The sequence below is a fragment of the Ovis canadensis genome, chromosome 23, assembly GCF_042477335.2.
Source record: "Ovis canadensis isolate MfBH-ARS-UI-01 breed Bighorn chromosome 23, ARS-UI_OviCan_v2, whole genome shotgun sequence".
Taxonomy (NCBI): domain Eukaryota; kingdom Metazoa; phylum Chordata; class Mammalia; order Artiodactyla; family Bovidae; genus Ovis; species Ovis canadensis.
The window spans coordinates 60,289,924-60,308,326 of record NC_091267.1 but is presented as its reverse complement, the minus strand read 5'-3'; the positions used below and the strand labels follow the sequence as shown (position 1 = coordinate 60,308,326).

At 42.0% G+C, this 18,403-nt stretch overlaps 2 protein-coding genes across 3 annotated transcripts in view; one reads left to right on the top strand and one right to left on the bottom strand.

Moving 5' to 3' along the window:
• The window catches only part of KATNAL2 (katanin catalytic subunit A1 like 2), a 100,777-nt gene extending 82,642 nt beyond the window's left edge, over positions 1-18,135 (bottom strand). For both annotated transcript variants that reach the window (XM_069568291.1, XM_069568292.1), the window contains exon 1: positions 17,978-18,135. In XM_069568291.1, the coding sequence (XP_069424392.1) occupies positions 17,978-18,028 (51 nt within the window). In that variant the 5' untranslated portion in view covers positions 18,029-18,135. The remainder of the gene's footprint in view (positions 1-17,977) is intronic.
• LOC138428078 (elongin-A-like) lies at positions 2,673-4,616 on the top strand. The gene has a single exon (XM_069568300.1). The coding sequence runs from the start codon at positions 2,673-2,675 to the stop codon at positions 4,614-4,616; it is 1,944 nt and encodes a 647-aa protein (XP_069424401.1).
• Positions 18,136-18,403: the final 268 nt, after the last annotated feature.

The following is an 18,403-nucleotide window of genomic DNA, read 5'->3' as shown; positions in this document are numbered from 1 at the left end:
TAAGTGAACTCTGGGAGTTGGTGATGGACAGGGAGGCCTGGCGTGCTGCGATTCATGGGGTCGCAAAGAGTCGGACACGACTGAGCAACTGAACTGAACTGAACTGAACTGAACTGTCAGCAATTCTTAGATTAATAAATTCTAAGACTCCAGGAGTTGGTGATGGATAGGGGGGCCTGGCGTGCTGCAGTCCATGGGGTCGCAAAGAGTTGGACACGACTCAGTGACTGACCTGAACTGAACTGAAGAACTGGGAAATCCTTAAAACCTAGAATGATGAGAGAAATATAGATTACTTATTGTTATCCATAACAATGAAGGAAAAAATTTAAAGCTGAACCATAGCTCACAATGAATACTTATAGAATTGTTAAAGAGATTTTAAAAAGTCTTAATGTAAAAAACAAAGATAGCAATCACTGGTCTTTCCTGATTTGGGCAAGAGGTCAGGTCAGGTGCATTCTTAAAGAGTTCTTGTTCAGTCACTAAATCATGTCCCACTTTTTACGACCCCATAGGCTGCAGCATGCCAGGAGAAAGTTACTATAAAGAGGAAGTTAGACACAGAATCTTGGTCCTCTTCTGACCCTAGTATCCCAACCACTTGGGCTCACTGAAGACACACAAATCTTTCTGTTCTTGTCAATGACAGGATCCTGCTTTCAGATCCAAAGTCTGGTTGGCGAGGAGAAGGTCACTTCTCTGCTTACAAAGGGAAGAAGATAACATCAGTGACTTGGAATTTCTTTAAGTCCAAGAGCAATGAGGAGACCAAAGGTAATCAGATAGTCTTGGGCTATCTAAGAGAGGAACCAAGCTCTTCGAAGAGCCTGGCATCTATACCAAAGTTGTTGTTCAGTTGCTAAGTCGTGTCCCACTCTTTGCCATCCCATAGGCTGCAGCATGACAGGCTTTCCTGTCCTTCACTATCTCCAGGAGTTTGCTCAAATTCATATCCCTTAGTCAATGACACTATCCATCTTATCCTCTGCCGCCCTCTTCTCCTTTTGCCTTCAATCTTTCCCAGCATCAGGTTCTTTTCCAATGAGTGGGTTATTAGAGTTCTAGCCAGAATCTAATAATCTAGTAAGATCTGATCTAATCAAATAAGATGTAATCAATGATGACATTTTAAGTTGTCTATTTAGTTGTGCCTTTTAGTAGACTGTCCTAGTAGCTCAGACGGTAAAGCATCTGCCTACAATGCAAGAGACCCAGGTTCGATCCCTGGGTGGGAAAGATGCCCTGGAGAAGGAAATGGCAACCCACTCCAGTATTCATGCCTGGAAAATCCCGTGGACCGAGAAACCTGGTAGGCTATAGTCCATGGGGTTGCAAAGAGTCGGACATGACTAAGCGACTTCACTTTCACTTTAGTAGTAATAATAGTAACAATAAATTTCGGCCTTCCAAGATAAGGGTTTGTTTCCTCGAGCACACTTCGGTCTAAGGCACCACCATGAACTGATCCATTTCAGGCCCTACTGCTGACGTTTGGTGATCAGAGCAAACAGCATTCATTCCTCTCAGAATTATTGACACCTTCGTTAGATATTGCTTGAGGGCAAGTCAGACACTGCTGCTGCTGGTGCTGCTGGTGCTAAGTCGCTTCAGTCGTGTCCGACTCTGTGCGGCCCCATAGACGGCAGCCCACCAGGCTCCCCCGTCCCTGGGATTCTCCAGGCAAGAACACTGGAGTGGGTTGCCATTTCCTTCTCCAATGCATTAAAGAGAAAAGTGAAAGTGAAAAGTGAAAGTGAAGTCGCTCAGTGGTGTCCGACTCTTCGCGACCCCATGGACCGCAGCCTACCAGGCTCCTCCGTCCATGGGATTTTCCAGGCAAGAGTACTGGAGTAGGGTGCCATTTCCTTCTCCAAAATCAGACACAGGGACTATTATTGCCCTCCATGGGCCTAATCTGTCGGATTTTAGGCAAATCCCTTTCTCTCGGTTAGGCCTCAGGTCCTCGGCGTATTCAGAGCTGTGACTCTGGACCTCAACTACCTGCCGTCAAAGTGCGGCTGCACCTCTTCCTGTTTCGTGATCACAGGCAAGTTACTTTATTCTAAGCCTCACCCATAAAATGAGGATAATATAACTCTTCTTTGGTTCTTACAGGCTGGAATTACTCGACCTCAAGCGTCCAGCGCTAGGGTGGTTGTCGCGATTGCTGCTCCGGGGACGGGAGCGGGGCGAGGTGGCCCAGGGGTTCCTGGTGGTGATGTAATGTGGGCACCGCTCGCAGCCCCCGCAGGAAGGGGGCGCTGGGGTTTCCTCAAGTCCCGGACGCAGCGCAGGTAGCGATTGCCGTGGGCACGCTGCGTCCTGAGCGCCGGAGGCGGGGTCGTGCGCCGTGTGCACCAGGGGGAGCTCGAGGCAGAGCCGGGCGGCGGCGGGGTCCGAGCACGAGGTTGCTGAGGAGCCGCGGGGCCTGGCCGCCCCCATCCTCACACCAAGGAGGTCGTGGAGAGACGAGAAGTGCCCTCGGTCTCGCCCGGCCCCGTGGCGGTTCTAGCGGAGAGCCGGGTCTGCCCGACGGCAGTGGCGGGCGCAAAAGCCATCGCGTCGGAAGCTTGGCCGGGACCTAGCAGCGCAGTGGAGGAGGCTGGCTCCGGGGGACTGAAACCCTGAGAGGAACCTGCCCCAGGGAAGCTCCTCAGGAGGAGGCGGCGATGGAGGGAGACGGCCGCGCACACCTCGCAGACCGCAGCGGTCGCTCGCGTGGCCGCGAGCACAGACAGCAGCAACACAGACACCCCTCAGAGCCCGCGAGGCCCCATCATGAGTCCTGCGGCCGTGAGAGGGACGAGGACAGAAGGCAGTGTTGCAGAGGTTCCCCAGCTTATTCCTCAGCGCGGGCATATTGTGGTTACAGACGGTCCCCCCCACCGTCTACACGTCCTCGTCTGATGTCCGGGGACCGTCACAGACGCCCCTCGGAGGTCTACGTTGTACAGCGGGGACCTGAAGGAGGGCCCTATGATGCTCCTCGGGCCAGACTGGGGTTCAGTCAAGACCACGGCCTGTGTGCCCCCCACAGGAGGGAGGCTGGGAGCCTAAGCTGGGGGTACCAGTCTCCCCACGATGACAAACACCCTTTGGGTGCCAAAGAATACGAGAAGTCTTCTACTTTGACCAGCCAAAAATCAGTCCTGGCTTCCTCCAGAGAGGAAAGCCCGCGGCCTGTCCCCAGCGACAGAGCAAAGGAGAATCCGCCTTCTACTAGCGTCAAAGAGGAGGAAAGAAGGCGCCGCGGGATCCAGTTTTCACCTTCCTTCGGGCACACTTCAGACTTTAAAAAGCAAAAGCAGGAAGACTCAGAGAAAACCAAACCAGACAAAAACAAGCAAAGCCTCAACCGCTTGGACATAACAGAGGGGACAAAAGGCCTGTTACCCATGGTGAAAGAGAAGGCTACCGATAACCAAAAGATTCAAGAAGGGAAAGTAAGACCTCCCCATTTGAATGGAAAGCCAGATGGCTCCCTCCCTGAAGTTGAGGAGACAGATATGGATAATGAATGCAAGCCGCCCACCATGTTTTTTCATTCATTCCTCAACCAGGACCAGCCTAGGGAGGAAAAGAAAAAGATTATGAAAACTTCAGCCACTGCTCTAGAAGAGAAAGAACCTAAAAAAAATGACTCAAGTCAAAACTTGGACTTGGTTCAGGAACTGCCTGAGGTGAATGAAAACAGATCAGAGAAGCAGCAACCATCTGGAAACGTCTGGGCCAAGCTGGAAAAGGTCCCCATTGATGCACCTGTGTGGCCAGATCTTCCATTACCCAGGATCTCCGCCAAGTACCATCCACTTCCTGCCTCTAGATTGATGTCTTCCTTCCGACCAAAGCAAAAAGCACTGTCTTCACCCCAGAAAGTGGAAGAAGTTGGATTTACTGGATGCAGAATGAATTCTAAGATGCAAGTGTTTTCTGGCTCTAAGTGTGCCTATCTCGCCAAAATGATGACCCTGCGCCAACAGTGCATCTGGGTACTTAAAAACAACATCAATTCAATCTTTAAAGTGGGAGGAGTCCCATATTCAGTTCTTGAACCCATCTTGAAGAGCTGTGCACCTGATCAGCTGTATCGCATAGAGAAATACAATCATACACTAGTTCAAGAAACAGATCAACTATGGAAAATTCACTGTCACCAAAACTTTAGGAAAGAAAGGCCACAAGAGCATGAGTCATGGCGAGAGATGTACATGCGGCTTCAGGATGCCCAAGAGCAGCGGCTTCGAGCACTGACGGTGAATATCCAGACTGCACACGCCAATAAACCCAAAGGCCGACAAGCAAAAATGATCCTACTCAACTCTCTGGCCCAGCCACTTTCTGATGTCCAAAGGAGGCGGCAGTTTGAAACACAAGAAGCAGCTGTCCCTGAAAAAGTCAAGATCAAGCCAGCTCCATACCCCAGAGAAACCAGCCATACTCCCTCCAGCAGCAATGGCCTTAACCTTACCCATGAGAAGCCGGCCCACACATGCTCAAGCACTACCAGTACCCACTTGCCACAGGTGGTCAATGGCAGGAAACCTGTGAAGAAAATTGCTCCCATGATGGCCAAGACAATTAAAGATTTCAAGAACAGATTCTCCCGACGATAAATTGAGGCCTTGCCTTGGAGGTGGAATTCAGGGTGAGAAATACAAGGGCAGCGGGGGTTATGGAATGCGACTTTCAAAGGAGACCAGCAACTTTTGCTTTGTAGAAACTTTTGGACTCAGACGCCTATAGTTTTCAAGTGTTGGACCTGTAAACCTGCACACCAAGCCCCTGCTTCCCTGCCTAGAGAACACTTCAGAATTCTGAAAATGAGAAACCTCATTCTCATTGACAATTTTAAGATCCATTATACCTTTGTTCTTAACTAACCTTGGTAAACAGTAAGACGTAGTCTTAATTAAAAAATATTATCTTCAGGTTGTATTTATATAAATAAAAATATGTAAACATGGGATTTTTTTTTTAATCTCAGAGTAGATGAGGCCTTTTTGAACACAAACCCAGAAGCCATTAATTAAAAAGGCTGATATATTTGACCACATAAAAAATTCTAAATATATAAAAAAGGTCAAGAGACAATAACTGGGAAAGATATTTACAACTCAGTTAACATTCAAAAGGCCAATTTCCTTTATATATAATAAGTGCCCACAAAGCAAGAAAAAAAGATCAACAATTTACTATAAAAATGGACAGTATAGGAAAAGATGGTTCACACAAAAAGAAACACAAATGACTCTATATGAGGAAATGCTCAATCTTACAAAAATGCAAATTTGAAACATAATACACATTTCCACATATCATTTGAGTAAAACTCAAAAAATTAATGGCCTGCTATGTTGGAGCAGATGACCATACATTACTAGTAAGATGATAAGTTGATACAACTTCTACGGAAGTTAAAAGGCAAATTTATATACATCCTTTGGTACTACAGTATCACTTAGGATGAGAAACTGAATATATAAATGGATAATGGCCAGACCCACATAAGCTCAGAAAGCCAAACCGCAACCTCTGTAAGCAACCATCTCAGAAAACCAAATCACAGACCATAGCAATCTGTCCAAGAAACTAAACCACAACCTCCACAGCAACTGGCCCAGAATGGTCAAGATTTGCTCAACAACTGCCAGCCTCCCTATTTTCGCTCTTAGCCTCCAAGTCAGGACCAACCAAGAAAGCCGAATATGACCTCCAAATCAATTACATAAGATGCCCCACTTCTAGGTAGCCCAACTCCAGATGTCCCAAGTCAACAGCCTCCAATCAGAAAATGTTAAATACACACAGTTCCCCTTTTTTTTTCACTATAAAGCTTTCCCACTCCCCTGCCTGCCAAATGCAAGTGATGACAGTTGACTTTCTTACTATAGCAAGCGCTCAATAAATAGCCTATTTGCTCAGTATGGGTGGTTTTCATTTATTTCTACAGAATTGCATTCGTCAGATGCACACATGTCAAATATACACATATACAAACTGACATAACAATTTCACTGATAGGATTTTATTCTACAGACACAACTGTGTGTGTATGTATTTAATTAATACAAAGACATGACCGTGGCATGTGAATCCACTTTTCTCTAGAACATCTGCCAGCCTCTAAAAGGCTAAGAAGCTGAGTAGTATATTTGACAACCTCAAAGTGCTAAGGTGCAAAAGTTCTAAACCAAGACCCATGAAGATAGGGGACCCTGGCAAAACCAATGAATATTCAGTCCTTATTCCATTCTAGGAATGAGGACAAAAGATAAGGTAAGGTGCCCATGTTCTGTATGGCCCAGAAAAATCTCAGTCCCTATATTTGGATTGAGTCCCTAAATTTCAGTCCCTAAAATTCTCCAGGCCAGAATACTGGAGTGGGTAGCTGTTCCCTTCTCCAGGGAATCTTCCCAACCCAGGGATTGAACCCAGGTCTCCCACATGGTAGGCAGATTCTTTACCAGCTGAGCCACTGCAGAACCCCAAGAACACTGGAGTGGGTAGCCTATCCCTTCTCCAGCGGATCAGGAATTGAATGGGAGTCTCCTACATTGCAGGTGGATTCTTTAGTAGCTGAGCTATTAGGGAAACCCCAGAAAAATCTCAGTCCCTAAATTTGGATTGAGACGTTCCTGAATTGCTAGCTCCTCCCACCAGGCACAAGACAGAAACAAGCCTAAGTTACCTTTACAGGAAGATATCATCATCCTTCATCACAAATTATTTCTAAAAACAAATCAACTACACTACCATGCAGTCTAAGAGAAGAACAACATAAATGAAAAACATTAGGAATAACAGAAAATTGAAACATGGACCTCAAGATATTAGAAGTATATCAGACACAGACTTGAGGAAAACTATTTCAATCAATATAATTTACAACAGTCTATAAAAATCAAGTAGGAACAAATTTAACAAAAGATGTTGCAGATTTCTTTTGTGGGATGAATGGTATCACCTTTTCCCCAAATTCATATACTGAAGCCCTAACCATGAATAACTCAGAATGTGACTGTATTTAAAGATAGAGCCTTTAGCAGGCTAATAAATTAAAATGAGACCACTAGGGTGGGCCCTAATCCAATCTGACTGGTGTCCTTGGAAGAAGAGGAAATTTGGACACGTGAAGTGATGCCAGAGATGGTTCTCTAGTATAGGAAATACCATGTTGAAGACACAGCAAAAAGGTGGCCACTTGCAAGCCAAGGAGAAAGGCCTCAGGATAAATCAAACCTGCCAACACCTTTTTCTTGGACTTCTAGCCTCCAGAACTGTGAGAAAATAAATTTTTGCTGTATAAGACACCCAGTCTGTGATATTTTATTACGGCAGCCCTAGCAAAATAATGCAACCTCTATGCTGAAAATTACAAAATAGGGCTAAGAGATATTTAAAAAGTTTTAACGTTTAAGAATTGAGAAAATGATTTTTTTAAGATGTTCTCCTTAAAACTGATGTATAGATTAAATGCAATCTCATCAAAAACTCAAGTGAACTTTTTTATATAAATTGAAAATCTGATTCTGACATTTATGTGGAAATTTAGAACCAAGATGGCATTGAAAAATAGCTAGGTCAGAGAATTTATACTACCAGTTTTTAAGGCTTAGTATTAAGCCACAATAATTAAGATAGTTTGATACTGGCATGGAGATAGATAAATCTATCAATCAAACAGAACAGAGAGTTCAAAAATAAACCCACAAATATATGGTAACGTGATTTTTTACAAAGTTGCCACAGTAATTCAAAAAAAATTTTGAAGGTGCTAGAGCAACTGGATATCCACTCCAGTACTCTTGCCTGGAAAATCCCATGGATGGAAGTGCCTGGTGGGCTGCAGTCCATGGGGTCGCTAGGAGTCGGACACGACTGAGTGACTTCACTTTCACTTTTCACTTTCATGCATTGGAGAGGGAAATGGCAACCCACACCAGTGTTGTTGCCTGGAGAATCCTGGGGACAAGGGAGCCTGGTGGGCTGCCATCTGTGGGGTTGCACAGAGTCGGACACGACTGAAGCGACTTAGCAGCAGCAGAGCAACTGGATCACCAAATAGGAAAAAAAAATGAAACTTAACCCCTATCTCACATCAAACACACAAATTAATTGAAGATAACAATTCTATATGTTTTGGTACCTAAACATATACCATTTGAGAAGATGGGGATACCATTCATCCACAAAATCCGTTGTATATATATAATACATCTTCTTTATCCATTCCTCTGTCTATGGACATTTAGACTGCTTCCATATCTTGGTTATTATAAACAGTGCTGCAATGAACACTGGAGTGTATGCATCCTTTCAGATTATGTTTTTCTCTGGATAGATACATGCCCAGGAGTGGGATTGTAGGGTCATATGGTAGCTCTGTTTTTACTTTTTTTAAGAACCGCCATACTGTTCTTCATATTGACTGTACCAATTTATATTCCCACCAACAGACTGGAAGGGTTCCCTTCTCTCCACACCTTCTCCAGTGTTTATTATTTGTAGATTTTTTGATGCTAGCCATTCTGGCTGGTATGAGGTGATAGCTCATTGTTGTTTTGATTTACAAAGAAATAATAATTTTAAGACTGCAAAAGTAGAGAAATAGAAATCAAACAGATCATAGACAGGATCAACAAAACTTGTTTCTTTAAAAAGACTGATAAACCTTTGTTAAGACTAATGAAGAAAAATAAGAGAGAAGGCACAAAAAACCAGTGTAAGAATAAAAAGGGAAGATGATTACAGATTCCATATATATTTAATTTTTTAAGAAAGGATATTATGAACGATTATGCCAACAAATTCAAAAATTTAGATGAGATAGATAAATTCTAAAAAAACATAACATACCAAACCAACAGCAAAAAGAAATTTTAAAGTACCAACAGTTTTGATGAAAATAACCTGAATTTGTTTAAAACCAACCAATAAACAAACAAAAAACGAAGAAAACACTTTCTATGGGAAATCCATTCTCAGATTGCTTTCAAGGCAAACTCTACCAAACATTCAATCAAAAACACAATGGCAATCTTCATAATTTCTTCTACTGAATGAAGAAGAGGGAATATTTCTCAATTTTTATGAAGACAACATATCTTTCATACTAAAACCTGAAAAAGACACTCAAAAGAGGAAAACAGTAGGCCAGTCTCACTCATTAATACAGATGGAAAAAGTCTAAGCAAAATATTAGCAAATTGAATCACCATTATGTAACATCAAACTTCAGCATATCCCAGGAATGAGGTAAGACCATTTAATATTAGAGACTCAAACAACATAGTTAATGTACCACATTACAAAATAAAGGGAAATATTATAATCACTTTAACAAATGTAGAAAAGCATTTGGTAAAAATCAATATATGTCTTTGATTAAAAAAAGAACTCTGAACACACTATTTTATATTGCTAAAATAAGATCAACATACAAAATCAACTGCGTTTATACATATCAGTAATAAATATAAAATTAAAATTTAAAAACCAAGAAACCACTTACAATGATATGAAAATCATTTAGAATAGTATCAAGAACTACAAGTATTTCTAACAGAAAATGGGCAGATTTTCTATGCAAAAAATTCTAAACTGCTACTGAAAAAAATTAAGGAAGCCAGAATAAAAAGAGAAACGATACTCTTCAATTGGAGAATTCTTTGTAATTCTCATTATTTTTAAATCATCAGTTCTTCTCAAATTTATTCTTCCAACTCAACGCCATCTCAATCAAAATTCAGCAACCTTTGTGGAATTTGACAAGTTGATTCTAAAATATGTAAACACATGTCAATAATAGTGTGACCATTTGACAAAAAAGAACAAGTCAGAAGTCTTTGCTCCAGAGGATATCAAGAATGGATTGCTGTTTAGTCACTAAACAAGTGTCTGACTCTTTTGCGGCCCCATGGACTGTAGGCTGCCAGACTCCTCTGGTGATTTCCTAGGCAAGAATATTGGAGTGGGTTGCCATTTCCTTCTCCAGGGGCTCTTTCCAATCCAGGGATCAATCGTGTGTTTCCCACATTGGCAGGCGGATTCTTTACCACTGAGCCCCCTGGGGAAGCCCATGAAGAATGGATATAACTAAAAAAATGAAAAAAATAAAAATAAAAGAATGTATACAACTATATTTCTAAAACAGTGAGGCATTGGCATAGGAAGTAGACAAAAAGACCAGTGGAACAGACTTGAGGACCCAGAAACAATTTTACCTATTTTTCAAGTCTATAAATTTTATTTTCTTCTATCTTGTTTCTCTCCTGTTTATAATCATGTTTTCCTTAAATGTTTAAACATATTTATAACAACTGTTTTTAAAGACCACCCCCCACCTCCGCCGTCTGTTAATTCTGTCTTTTGTTGTATTACTGAGTCTTCTGTTGATGGATTTTTGTCCTCGTTTTGGCACATTTTCCTGTTTTTTATGACTGCTAGTAGTTTTTTCCTTGGATGCCAGTTCTGCAAATCTCTAGATTATATTACCTTAAGTATGTTGAGGGTTTGGGGGAAGCAGATCGTTCAGTTATTTGCAGGTAATTCTGATCCTATTAAGCTTTGTTTGGAAAGAGGTTATGTAAAGTCATGTTTATTCTAAGACTAGTTTTGTGCCAGCTCTCTTCAGTTGTGTCTGACTCTGCGACCCCATGGACTATAGCCCACCAGGCTCCTCTGTCCATGGGATTCTCCAGGCAAGAATACTGAAGTGGGTTGCCATGCCCTCCAGGGGAATCTTCCCTCCTGCGCTGCTTTCCTAGAATCTCTAGTAAATGCTCTGCTGTTCCACAAGAGGTCTCCACTCAGGCTGGTTGGACTTCAAACAGCTCAGTGTTACATGAGCACCGGTAGCTGTTCCTCTTACAGTTCCCTGATAATTGGCTTTTCCCCAGCTTCAAACATTTCCACTCTGTGTATGCACAGCTTAGTATTCAGCCCAAACTCAGAAGCATGGAGCAATTTGTTTGCCAAGCTGCCTCCTCTCTGGTCCTCTTCCCTCCCCATTCTAACCACCTAAGTCTTCCCAAATTCAGCTCCCTGCCTCATCTCTGCAAAACTGCTGGTACTATTTGCTGTATCACATTTGAAAGCAGGAAGCTGTATCAGTTTTTTTAAATGTACACAAGACTGATCTGAATGGAGAGATATATACTTTTCGTACTTAAAAAGAAAATCTATTAAAATTAATGGTTTTTTTTTTTTACAAAAGAAAGAAAGGATGTTAACACAAAACACCAAACATACAAACTCACATGTGTATATTCTCAGTTATGTGGTTAAAAGTAGGGGAATAAAGAAAAAAAAAAAACCCACATCTCCAAGAGTTTCAATGTGACATTAGCAAAATGTTCCAGGTTGTCTGATCAGTCTCCCTTTCGTGGTCCAGGTACAGAAAAAATGTGGTTCAACATCAGCCACAGCATTTTTAAAGATCCCCACAAGGCTACACCAGTGGTCAGCAGTGAAGTAGTTAATCTTCCTTAAGTAAGAGCAGAGCAGAGCACTTAAAACATGAGTTACTTAAAATTCAGCTTAGCTTATGGTGATTTAGAGCTCATTTAATTAGTATTTAGAACTGTGCATTGTTTATAGCTATTGGTATTTCAATAGATGCTTAAATGTTTGAACATTTAAAGTTTAATAAGCCTTAGTTCTCTGAAGAAAAACAGTGATGTAATTAAATTTTCAATTATCCTAGTTTTTTTTTTTTTAGGGGACCATGTGATTAATAAAAGCTAAGGCATTTAACAACACTCATTTAAAAACCTAATCTGCCACCTCATTAATTAGTTAACACTTATAGTAGGTATTTTTTTTAATATAAAAGTTTCACACAAGCAAAGTCACAACTTTTGAAAAGTACATGTAATGACACCTGAGAATAAATAAAAGTAATTTTGTATCGGATTATTTTGCACATGAATGTGTGGGTCAATTATGGCTTTCTAAACACTGTTCTTCTGCATTGATACCAATTACTGTTTGTTTGGTTTAAATTCTGTGGTCAAATTTAAAACACTGAAGCAATTGCTCTTCAGAGTTCCTTTCCCCCAGGATCTTACCTTCAAGTAGGGGGAAAAAAAAAAACAGTGGGAGAGGTTTACAAATTGGACATAGCCTTATTTTAATTAAACACTAAATTTAAATGGAACAGGAGAAAATTCTCCACTCACAGATTTTTGCTACCCACAGATCATTACGGTGCCACACAGGAGGTCATGATGCAAACCCAGAACTCCTGGATCACAACCTGAGTGTTCAAAACACCCCGGGTGTTCAGCATGCACACTAAAGACTCAGAAGCCCTTCTGAAACATGATCAGCTTCCCAATCAGGAAAGAAACTTACCAGAGTTCTTGCCCTCAAGGAGCTTATAGTCTACTGGGGTCAGGGGAAGGAAAAGGACAGGAAAGGAAAAGGTCAGGGCAAGGAAAAATCCAATTATAATTTACTGGGATAAAGGTGGCATGGTGATGTCTACTCTTTGCATCAAGGAGGGGCACTTTGTCAAGTTTGGAAAGCAGGCTGACCAGAAGAGGCAAGTTTAGATCCTAAAGAACAAAACTGTAAGGGACAGAGAAAGATAAGGGCAATAAAGAGGCCAAGAAGGAAAACAGAACTCTAGCAGACTGTAGTATCATGGAAACCAAGAGGCGTATCCTAAAGCTAATCAGCAGTGTCAATGCCTAAAACATCATGGGTATCTCAAAACACCATGTTTTTATATATAGTAGTCAAGAAGTAAGTGTTCATTGTAGGAGCTGATGAATAAATGTATATTTACACCTCAGTGTTAAGAAAAAACCAGTATATGAATTCAAAAGGATCTAACTCCCATTCTTAAGCTCAGCCACCAACCCCTATCATATGCAAATAAACAACCGTATTTAAAAGTAAATTTTAACATACAAATATGTATGACAAATGCCTGACTTGAAACCCACAATACAAAATAAAGCTATCCTTTAGATACGAATCACACATTCGTTAATGTTTTTTAAATTCACCTCCTGCAAAAGCAACTAGTGAGAGTCTTTGTGCCCAGTAGACAATACATATCTGTAAAACAAAAATGGTTCTAGAGATTGTTTCTCTGCTGTCTCCCCAAATCACATTAAAATGATGGTGAAGGAATTTTTTTTTAAAGGAAAGAATAATTAAGTATAAATTTTGCACTGAACAGTGAAGAGAAACCCCCCACCCCCAAACAACTGCCTTTCCCTGTTTAACTCCAACAGTGATAGGAAGCATGCTTGTTTTGCCCTCATTCCCTGTAGGAAAGTGAAGAGCATTTCTTGGAGAAACTGAAAACCTCAGAGCAAATATCTACAGAAACTGGCTTCTGTGGATGTCCCAGTAAAATGGCTCCTGCCTACCAGATCATCCAACAGAAAAACTCATCCCTATTTGAGGAGCCTCTTCTAAAGCTCACAGATTCTAATTAGCTTTTAGGTGTCTTGCTCAGGCAAAGTTCACTAGATTTATGAGGAAAACCTACATGAAAGACAGAGCACCAGGGAAAAAAAGCAAAGAAAAACTTAAGAGGAAACAGACATAATACTAGGAGCAAAAGACAAAGAGGGAAGGGGGTGGGGCAGGGAGGGAGGGGAGAGGAAACCTTCAGAGTTAAAAGGAGCTATGAAAAGGGAACATTGAGACAATAAGAAAGTATCTGGAAATAAAAATATGAAAGCAGAAATTTAAAACTCAACCAAAATGGGATAAAAAGTCGAGGAGGTCTCTTGATAAGAAAAAACAAGAGTAAGCAATGTAAAATAAAAGAGAAAACAGCATGTTACAGATTCCATTTGGAAGTCAAACATTCAATGAATAGGACTTCCAGGAAAGGAAAACATGAAAATGAAAGGAAGGGAGGGAGGGAAGAAGGACAAGAGAGAAACAAAGGAAGAGCAAGAGAGGGGAAAAAAAGAGAGAGACAGACAGAGAAATTATCTAAAGAACTAATACAAGAATATTTTCCAGAATTGAGGGCATGAATTCCCTGATCTAGATGGCCCATAACTTCATACCAGAATTGGGAATGAAAAAGAATTCTCAACAAGTGATATCTTCATGAAAATTCAGAAACTAGAGATGGTAAGGAGAAGATTCTAAAAGGATTCAGAGAAGGAATAACATCACACTTGTTGCTACCCCACTGGAAGCTAAAAAATATGGAGAAATCCCTCTTCAAATGCATGAAATCAGTTCCAACCTAGAGTATCAATCTCAGCCCAACCATCAACAAGGTGAGAGAAGGACAGAGTTGCACACATAGTGTGCACGCATGCTAAGCCACTTCAGTCATCTCCTGCGTTGGCAGGCAGGTTCTTTAACGCTAGCATCACCTGGAAAGCCACTTCATACACTGCTGCTTTGTATGGATGTATGGACATACATACTTCAAAAACTTCGCTTGCTGTGTGCCCTTTCTCTGGCAGCCATTGGTTGGGGTATTTTGCTAAAACAGGGATATAAGGGAGGAAGGAGGAAAAAGAAGAACTTCCCTGCTGGCCCAGGGGTTGAGAATCTGCCTGCCACTGCAGAGGACATGGGTTTGATCTCTGGTCGGGGACGATCCCACATGCTTCAGGGCAACAAAGCCATTGGGCCGCAACTACTGAGCCGGGAGGAGCAACTGTTGAAACCCTACACGCCCTGAGCCCATGCTCTACATCAAGAAAAGCCATCACGTTGAGAAGATTGCACACTGAAGCTAGAGAGCAGCCCCCGTTCTCTGCAACCTGGAGAAAGCCTGCGCAGCAACCAAGACCCAGCACAACCAAAAACGAATAAATAAATTGTTTAAGTCACTCTTCTAAACAAAACGAAAGAAGGAAAAGAAAAAAACCTGAAAATTTTCTTGGTGAGCTTCACCACATGGAAAGGAGGTTTACAATTCCTTCAGAAAATTTAGGAAGTAGTATCAAAAATACAGAAAAGTAACCCTAAGAATAAGGCAGAGTTACGATTGAGTCTTATCCCACAGTTAAATAAAAAATAAAATACAATCACAGTTTACCATATGGCTCAGCTGTGAATAATGGTTTCATGGTCGGATTAATATACACAATTATACTGAATATGTATTTAACCAAAAATTGTGATAAAACGATCTTGGGAGAATGGAGGAAGGGAAGTATGGGCTAGAGAGAGAGGACGGGGAAGGACCGAGGTAGGATTGAAAAAAGCCGAATGCTCTTTTTCCATCAAAGTAAGCAGAATTTACATCTGACAATGGAAAATCAAAATTCAGAAATTTTAACTTGTTATTTTGAAGAAGCTGCTAAGAAGGGCAACAGCAGTTGCTTCTGGGGAGCAATACTTGAGGCTGTGAAAGGGAACAGGAAACTTTCTTAAGTTCTGTTCAGTTCAGTTCAGTCGCTCAGTCATGTCCGACTCTTTGCGACCCCATGAATCGCAGCACGCCAGGCCTCCCCGTTCATCACCATCTCCCGGAGTTCACTCAGATTCACGTCCATCGAGTCTGTGATGCCATCCAGCCATCTCATCCTCGGTCGTCCCCTTCTCCTCCTGCCCCCAATCCCTCCCAGCATCAGAGTTTTTTCCAATGAGTCAACTCTTCTCATGAGGTGGCCAAAGTACTGGAGTTTCAGCTTTAGCATCATTCCTTCCAAAGACATCCCAGGGTTGATCTCCTTCAGAATGGACTGGTTGGATCTCCTTGCAGTGTAACTATTAAATTTTTTAAAACTGAGTGCTGACATTACATTATTTAAAATAAAAATCCAATGAAATATATATATATGAGAACATATATGTTTAAAATTTGAAACAACAATAAAAATCACCCAAATAAAGAGGAAGCATTCTTGAAATCCAATACAGTAGAGAACACAGATGATCAAAGTTCCTATGGACATACATCAAACTCACTGATTATCTTCCCCACCTCAATCTATCCCCTCCACTGGCCCCTAATCAGTACAATTCCTTGCATTTAGACCCCAGGAGTTTTAGACATCAATGAGCATACCTAAATATGGTTCTCCCTAGTGCCACCTTGCATTGGCACCCCACTCCAGTACTCTTGCCTGGAAAATCCCATGGACAGAGGAGCCTGGTAGGCTGCAGTCCATGGGGTCGCTAAGAGTTGGATAGGACTGAGCGGCTTCACTTTCACTTTTCACTTTCATGCATTTGAGAAGGAAATGGCAAGCCACTCCAGTGTTCTTGCCTGGAGAATCCCAGGGACGGGGGAGCCTGGTGGGCTGCCGTCTATGGGGCCGCACAGAGTCGGACACGACTGAAGCGACTTAGCAGCAGCAGCAGCAGCCAGGGAGTGACACAATTTTAAGATCACTCTGACTGCTGGAGGAAGAACTGACTGAAAGGAGGTAAAACCAACAGGGGGAATGGTTAAGAGGCTATTGAAATGGTTCAAGTGATAGATTATGGTGGCTTGTACCCAGATAAAGGCTGTAGAAATATTTTTCATTAAAGACCCATTATATAAATAGAACCTGTAAGATTTGCTGATGCCTTCCTTAAGCAGGAATTAGCAGGAAGGAGGAGCTATGGATGACTCTCAGAATTCTGATTTGAGCCACTGGGTGGATGGTGGTTTCACATTCCCAGATGGAGGAAGACTGGGAAAGCTACAAGTTTCAGAGAAGAAGGTTAAGAGTTAGGGTTTAACAACTTAACATGCAGATGCTTGATTCTCCATTGGATTTGTCCAGTAGTCAATTGATTTATCATCCTCTGTGTTCCATATTCTAGGATATCACATGGGTTTGGGGGCTCAGCAAAGAAGTACAGTCTAAAGTCAGTTTAAGGGAGTTGCTGGCATACAGATGGCATTGGAAGTCATGAAAATGTATGAGACTATCTAGGGCAGTGGTTTTCAAACCTGGAGTCTGAACTTAAGATGCAAGTTTCAAGATCCTCATCCCAGAGAGCTTCTGATTCTGTAATTCTCAGTGAGGTCCAGAAATCTTTATTAAAAGCCATCTCCAAATGTTTTGATGCAGGTAGTTCAGGCTCAGGTTGGAAGGGCTTAAGCACAATCCAGAGGTGACAAAGTGGCAACAGCTAGTGTAGCCAATCCTTTCCAGAAGTTGGAAAGAAATTGGAGACGTTGCACAGACACTGCTAGGTAGAGGGAGTGTAAGGCCAAAGGGTTACCTTTTATTGTGTATTATCAGCTTCTTTTTAAAGGTGGGAAAGAGTAGAGTGGTGGTTCATAATCTTGGCTACACATTGCAATCGAGATTGAGATCACAATTGAGGTTTTAAAAACTATCAATGAACAGGATACACCAAAACCAGTAAATCAGAGTCTCTGAGGTGGAGCTTAAATATCAGTATTTTTCAATTAAAAAAAAAATGTTGGTAATCATTTTTACCTTTTAGTATTGTTATATCCTCGATGCCTGGCATATAATACACCTTCAATCTACGTTTTTTGCTGTGGAAAATATACTTGAGCCAGTTAGCCAATGACCCAGAAAATAGGAAACACTACATAATGTAAAATTCATGTAATCTTTGTGTGAAAGGATTATAGTCCAATTACTTTACTTTCTACTGCGGGAACGGAAGCCTGAGAGAGGAATTAAATTCCTAAGGTCTCTCAACCTTGGTAGTAGTGAATCAGGGCCAGAACTCCGTATTCCAGCTCCCAGGTCAGTGTTATCCTGCGTTTCAACAATTTCATTTTGACCATACTCTAAATCCGCTCACCCATCAAGACTCAGCCTGCCTAATAATAATACCTTCCCCTCAACATCTCATTTCCTCAGTCACAAACTCTGCGGTCTCTTTTCATCAAACAGTACTCGAGTCCAAATCCGACTCTTTCTTCCCGCAACCCCGCTTCAACCCTAGTCCCCAGACTTTGTGCTTGCGCCACAACAGCAGCGGACTCTGTCGCCATAGCAACTGGGCACAGGAATCGGCCCGCAGCAAGAGGAGAGGCGTTCCTGAGAGTATATGCTTTCCTTACCGCTTCCCGAGCCTGATGGGTGAATCTGAGGGTCTGGTAAGATAGCTCCATCAGGACGCTGCGTTAGGAACCGAGATAAGGAAGAAAAGGAGCCAGTTACTAGGCCGACCAGTACAGCCACCGAGGCCGTTCAGGGAAATCTGACGCTTAACCAGCCCGCCCCCTTCAGGATTGGCCAGAGTTTAGACATGCCGGCCAATCACTGGACAAAGATGGTTTCTTTCCGCATGCCAATCAAAATAAACCTGTTAATCCGGAGCTTTTGCACCGCACTGGCCAATCGAGAGACAAAAAAGGGGATGACTGGGGTACACGTGTCACTTCAATTCTGGTTTCCTCGGTGTGTATGCCCAGCGGTGGGATTGCTGGGTCATAAAACAGTTCTATTTCCAGTTTTTTTAGGAATCTCCACACTGTTCTCCATAG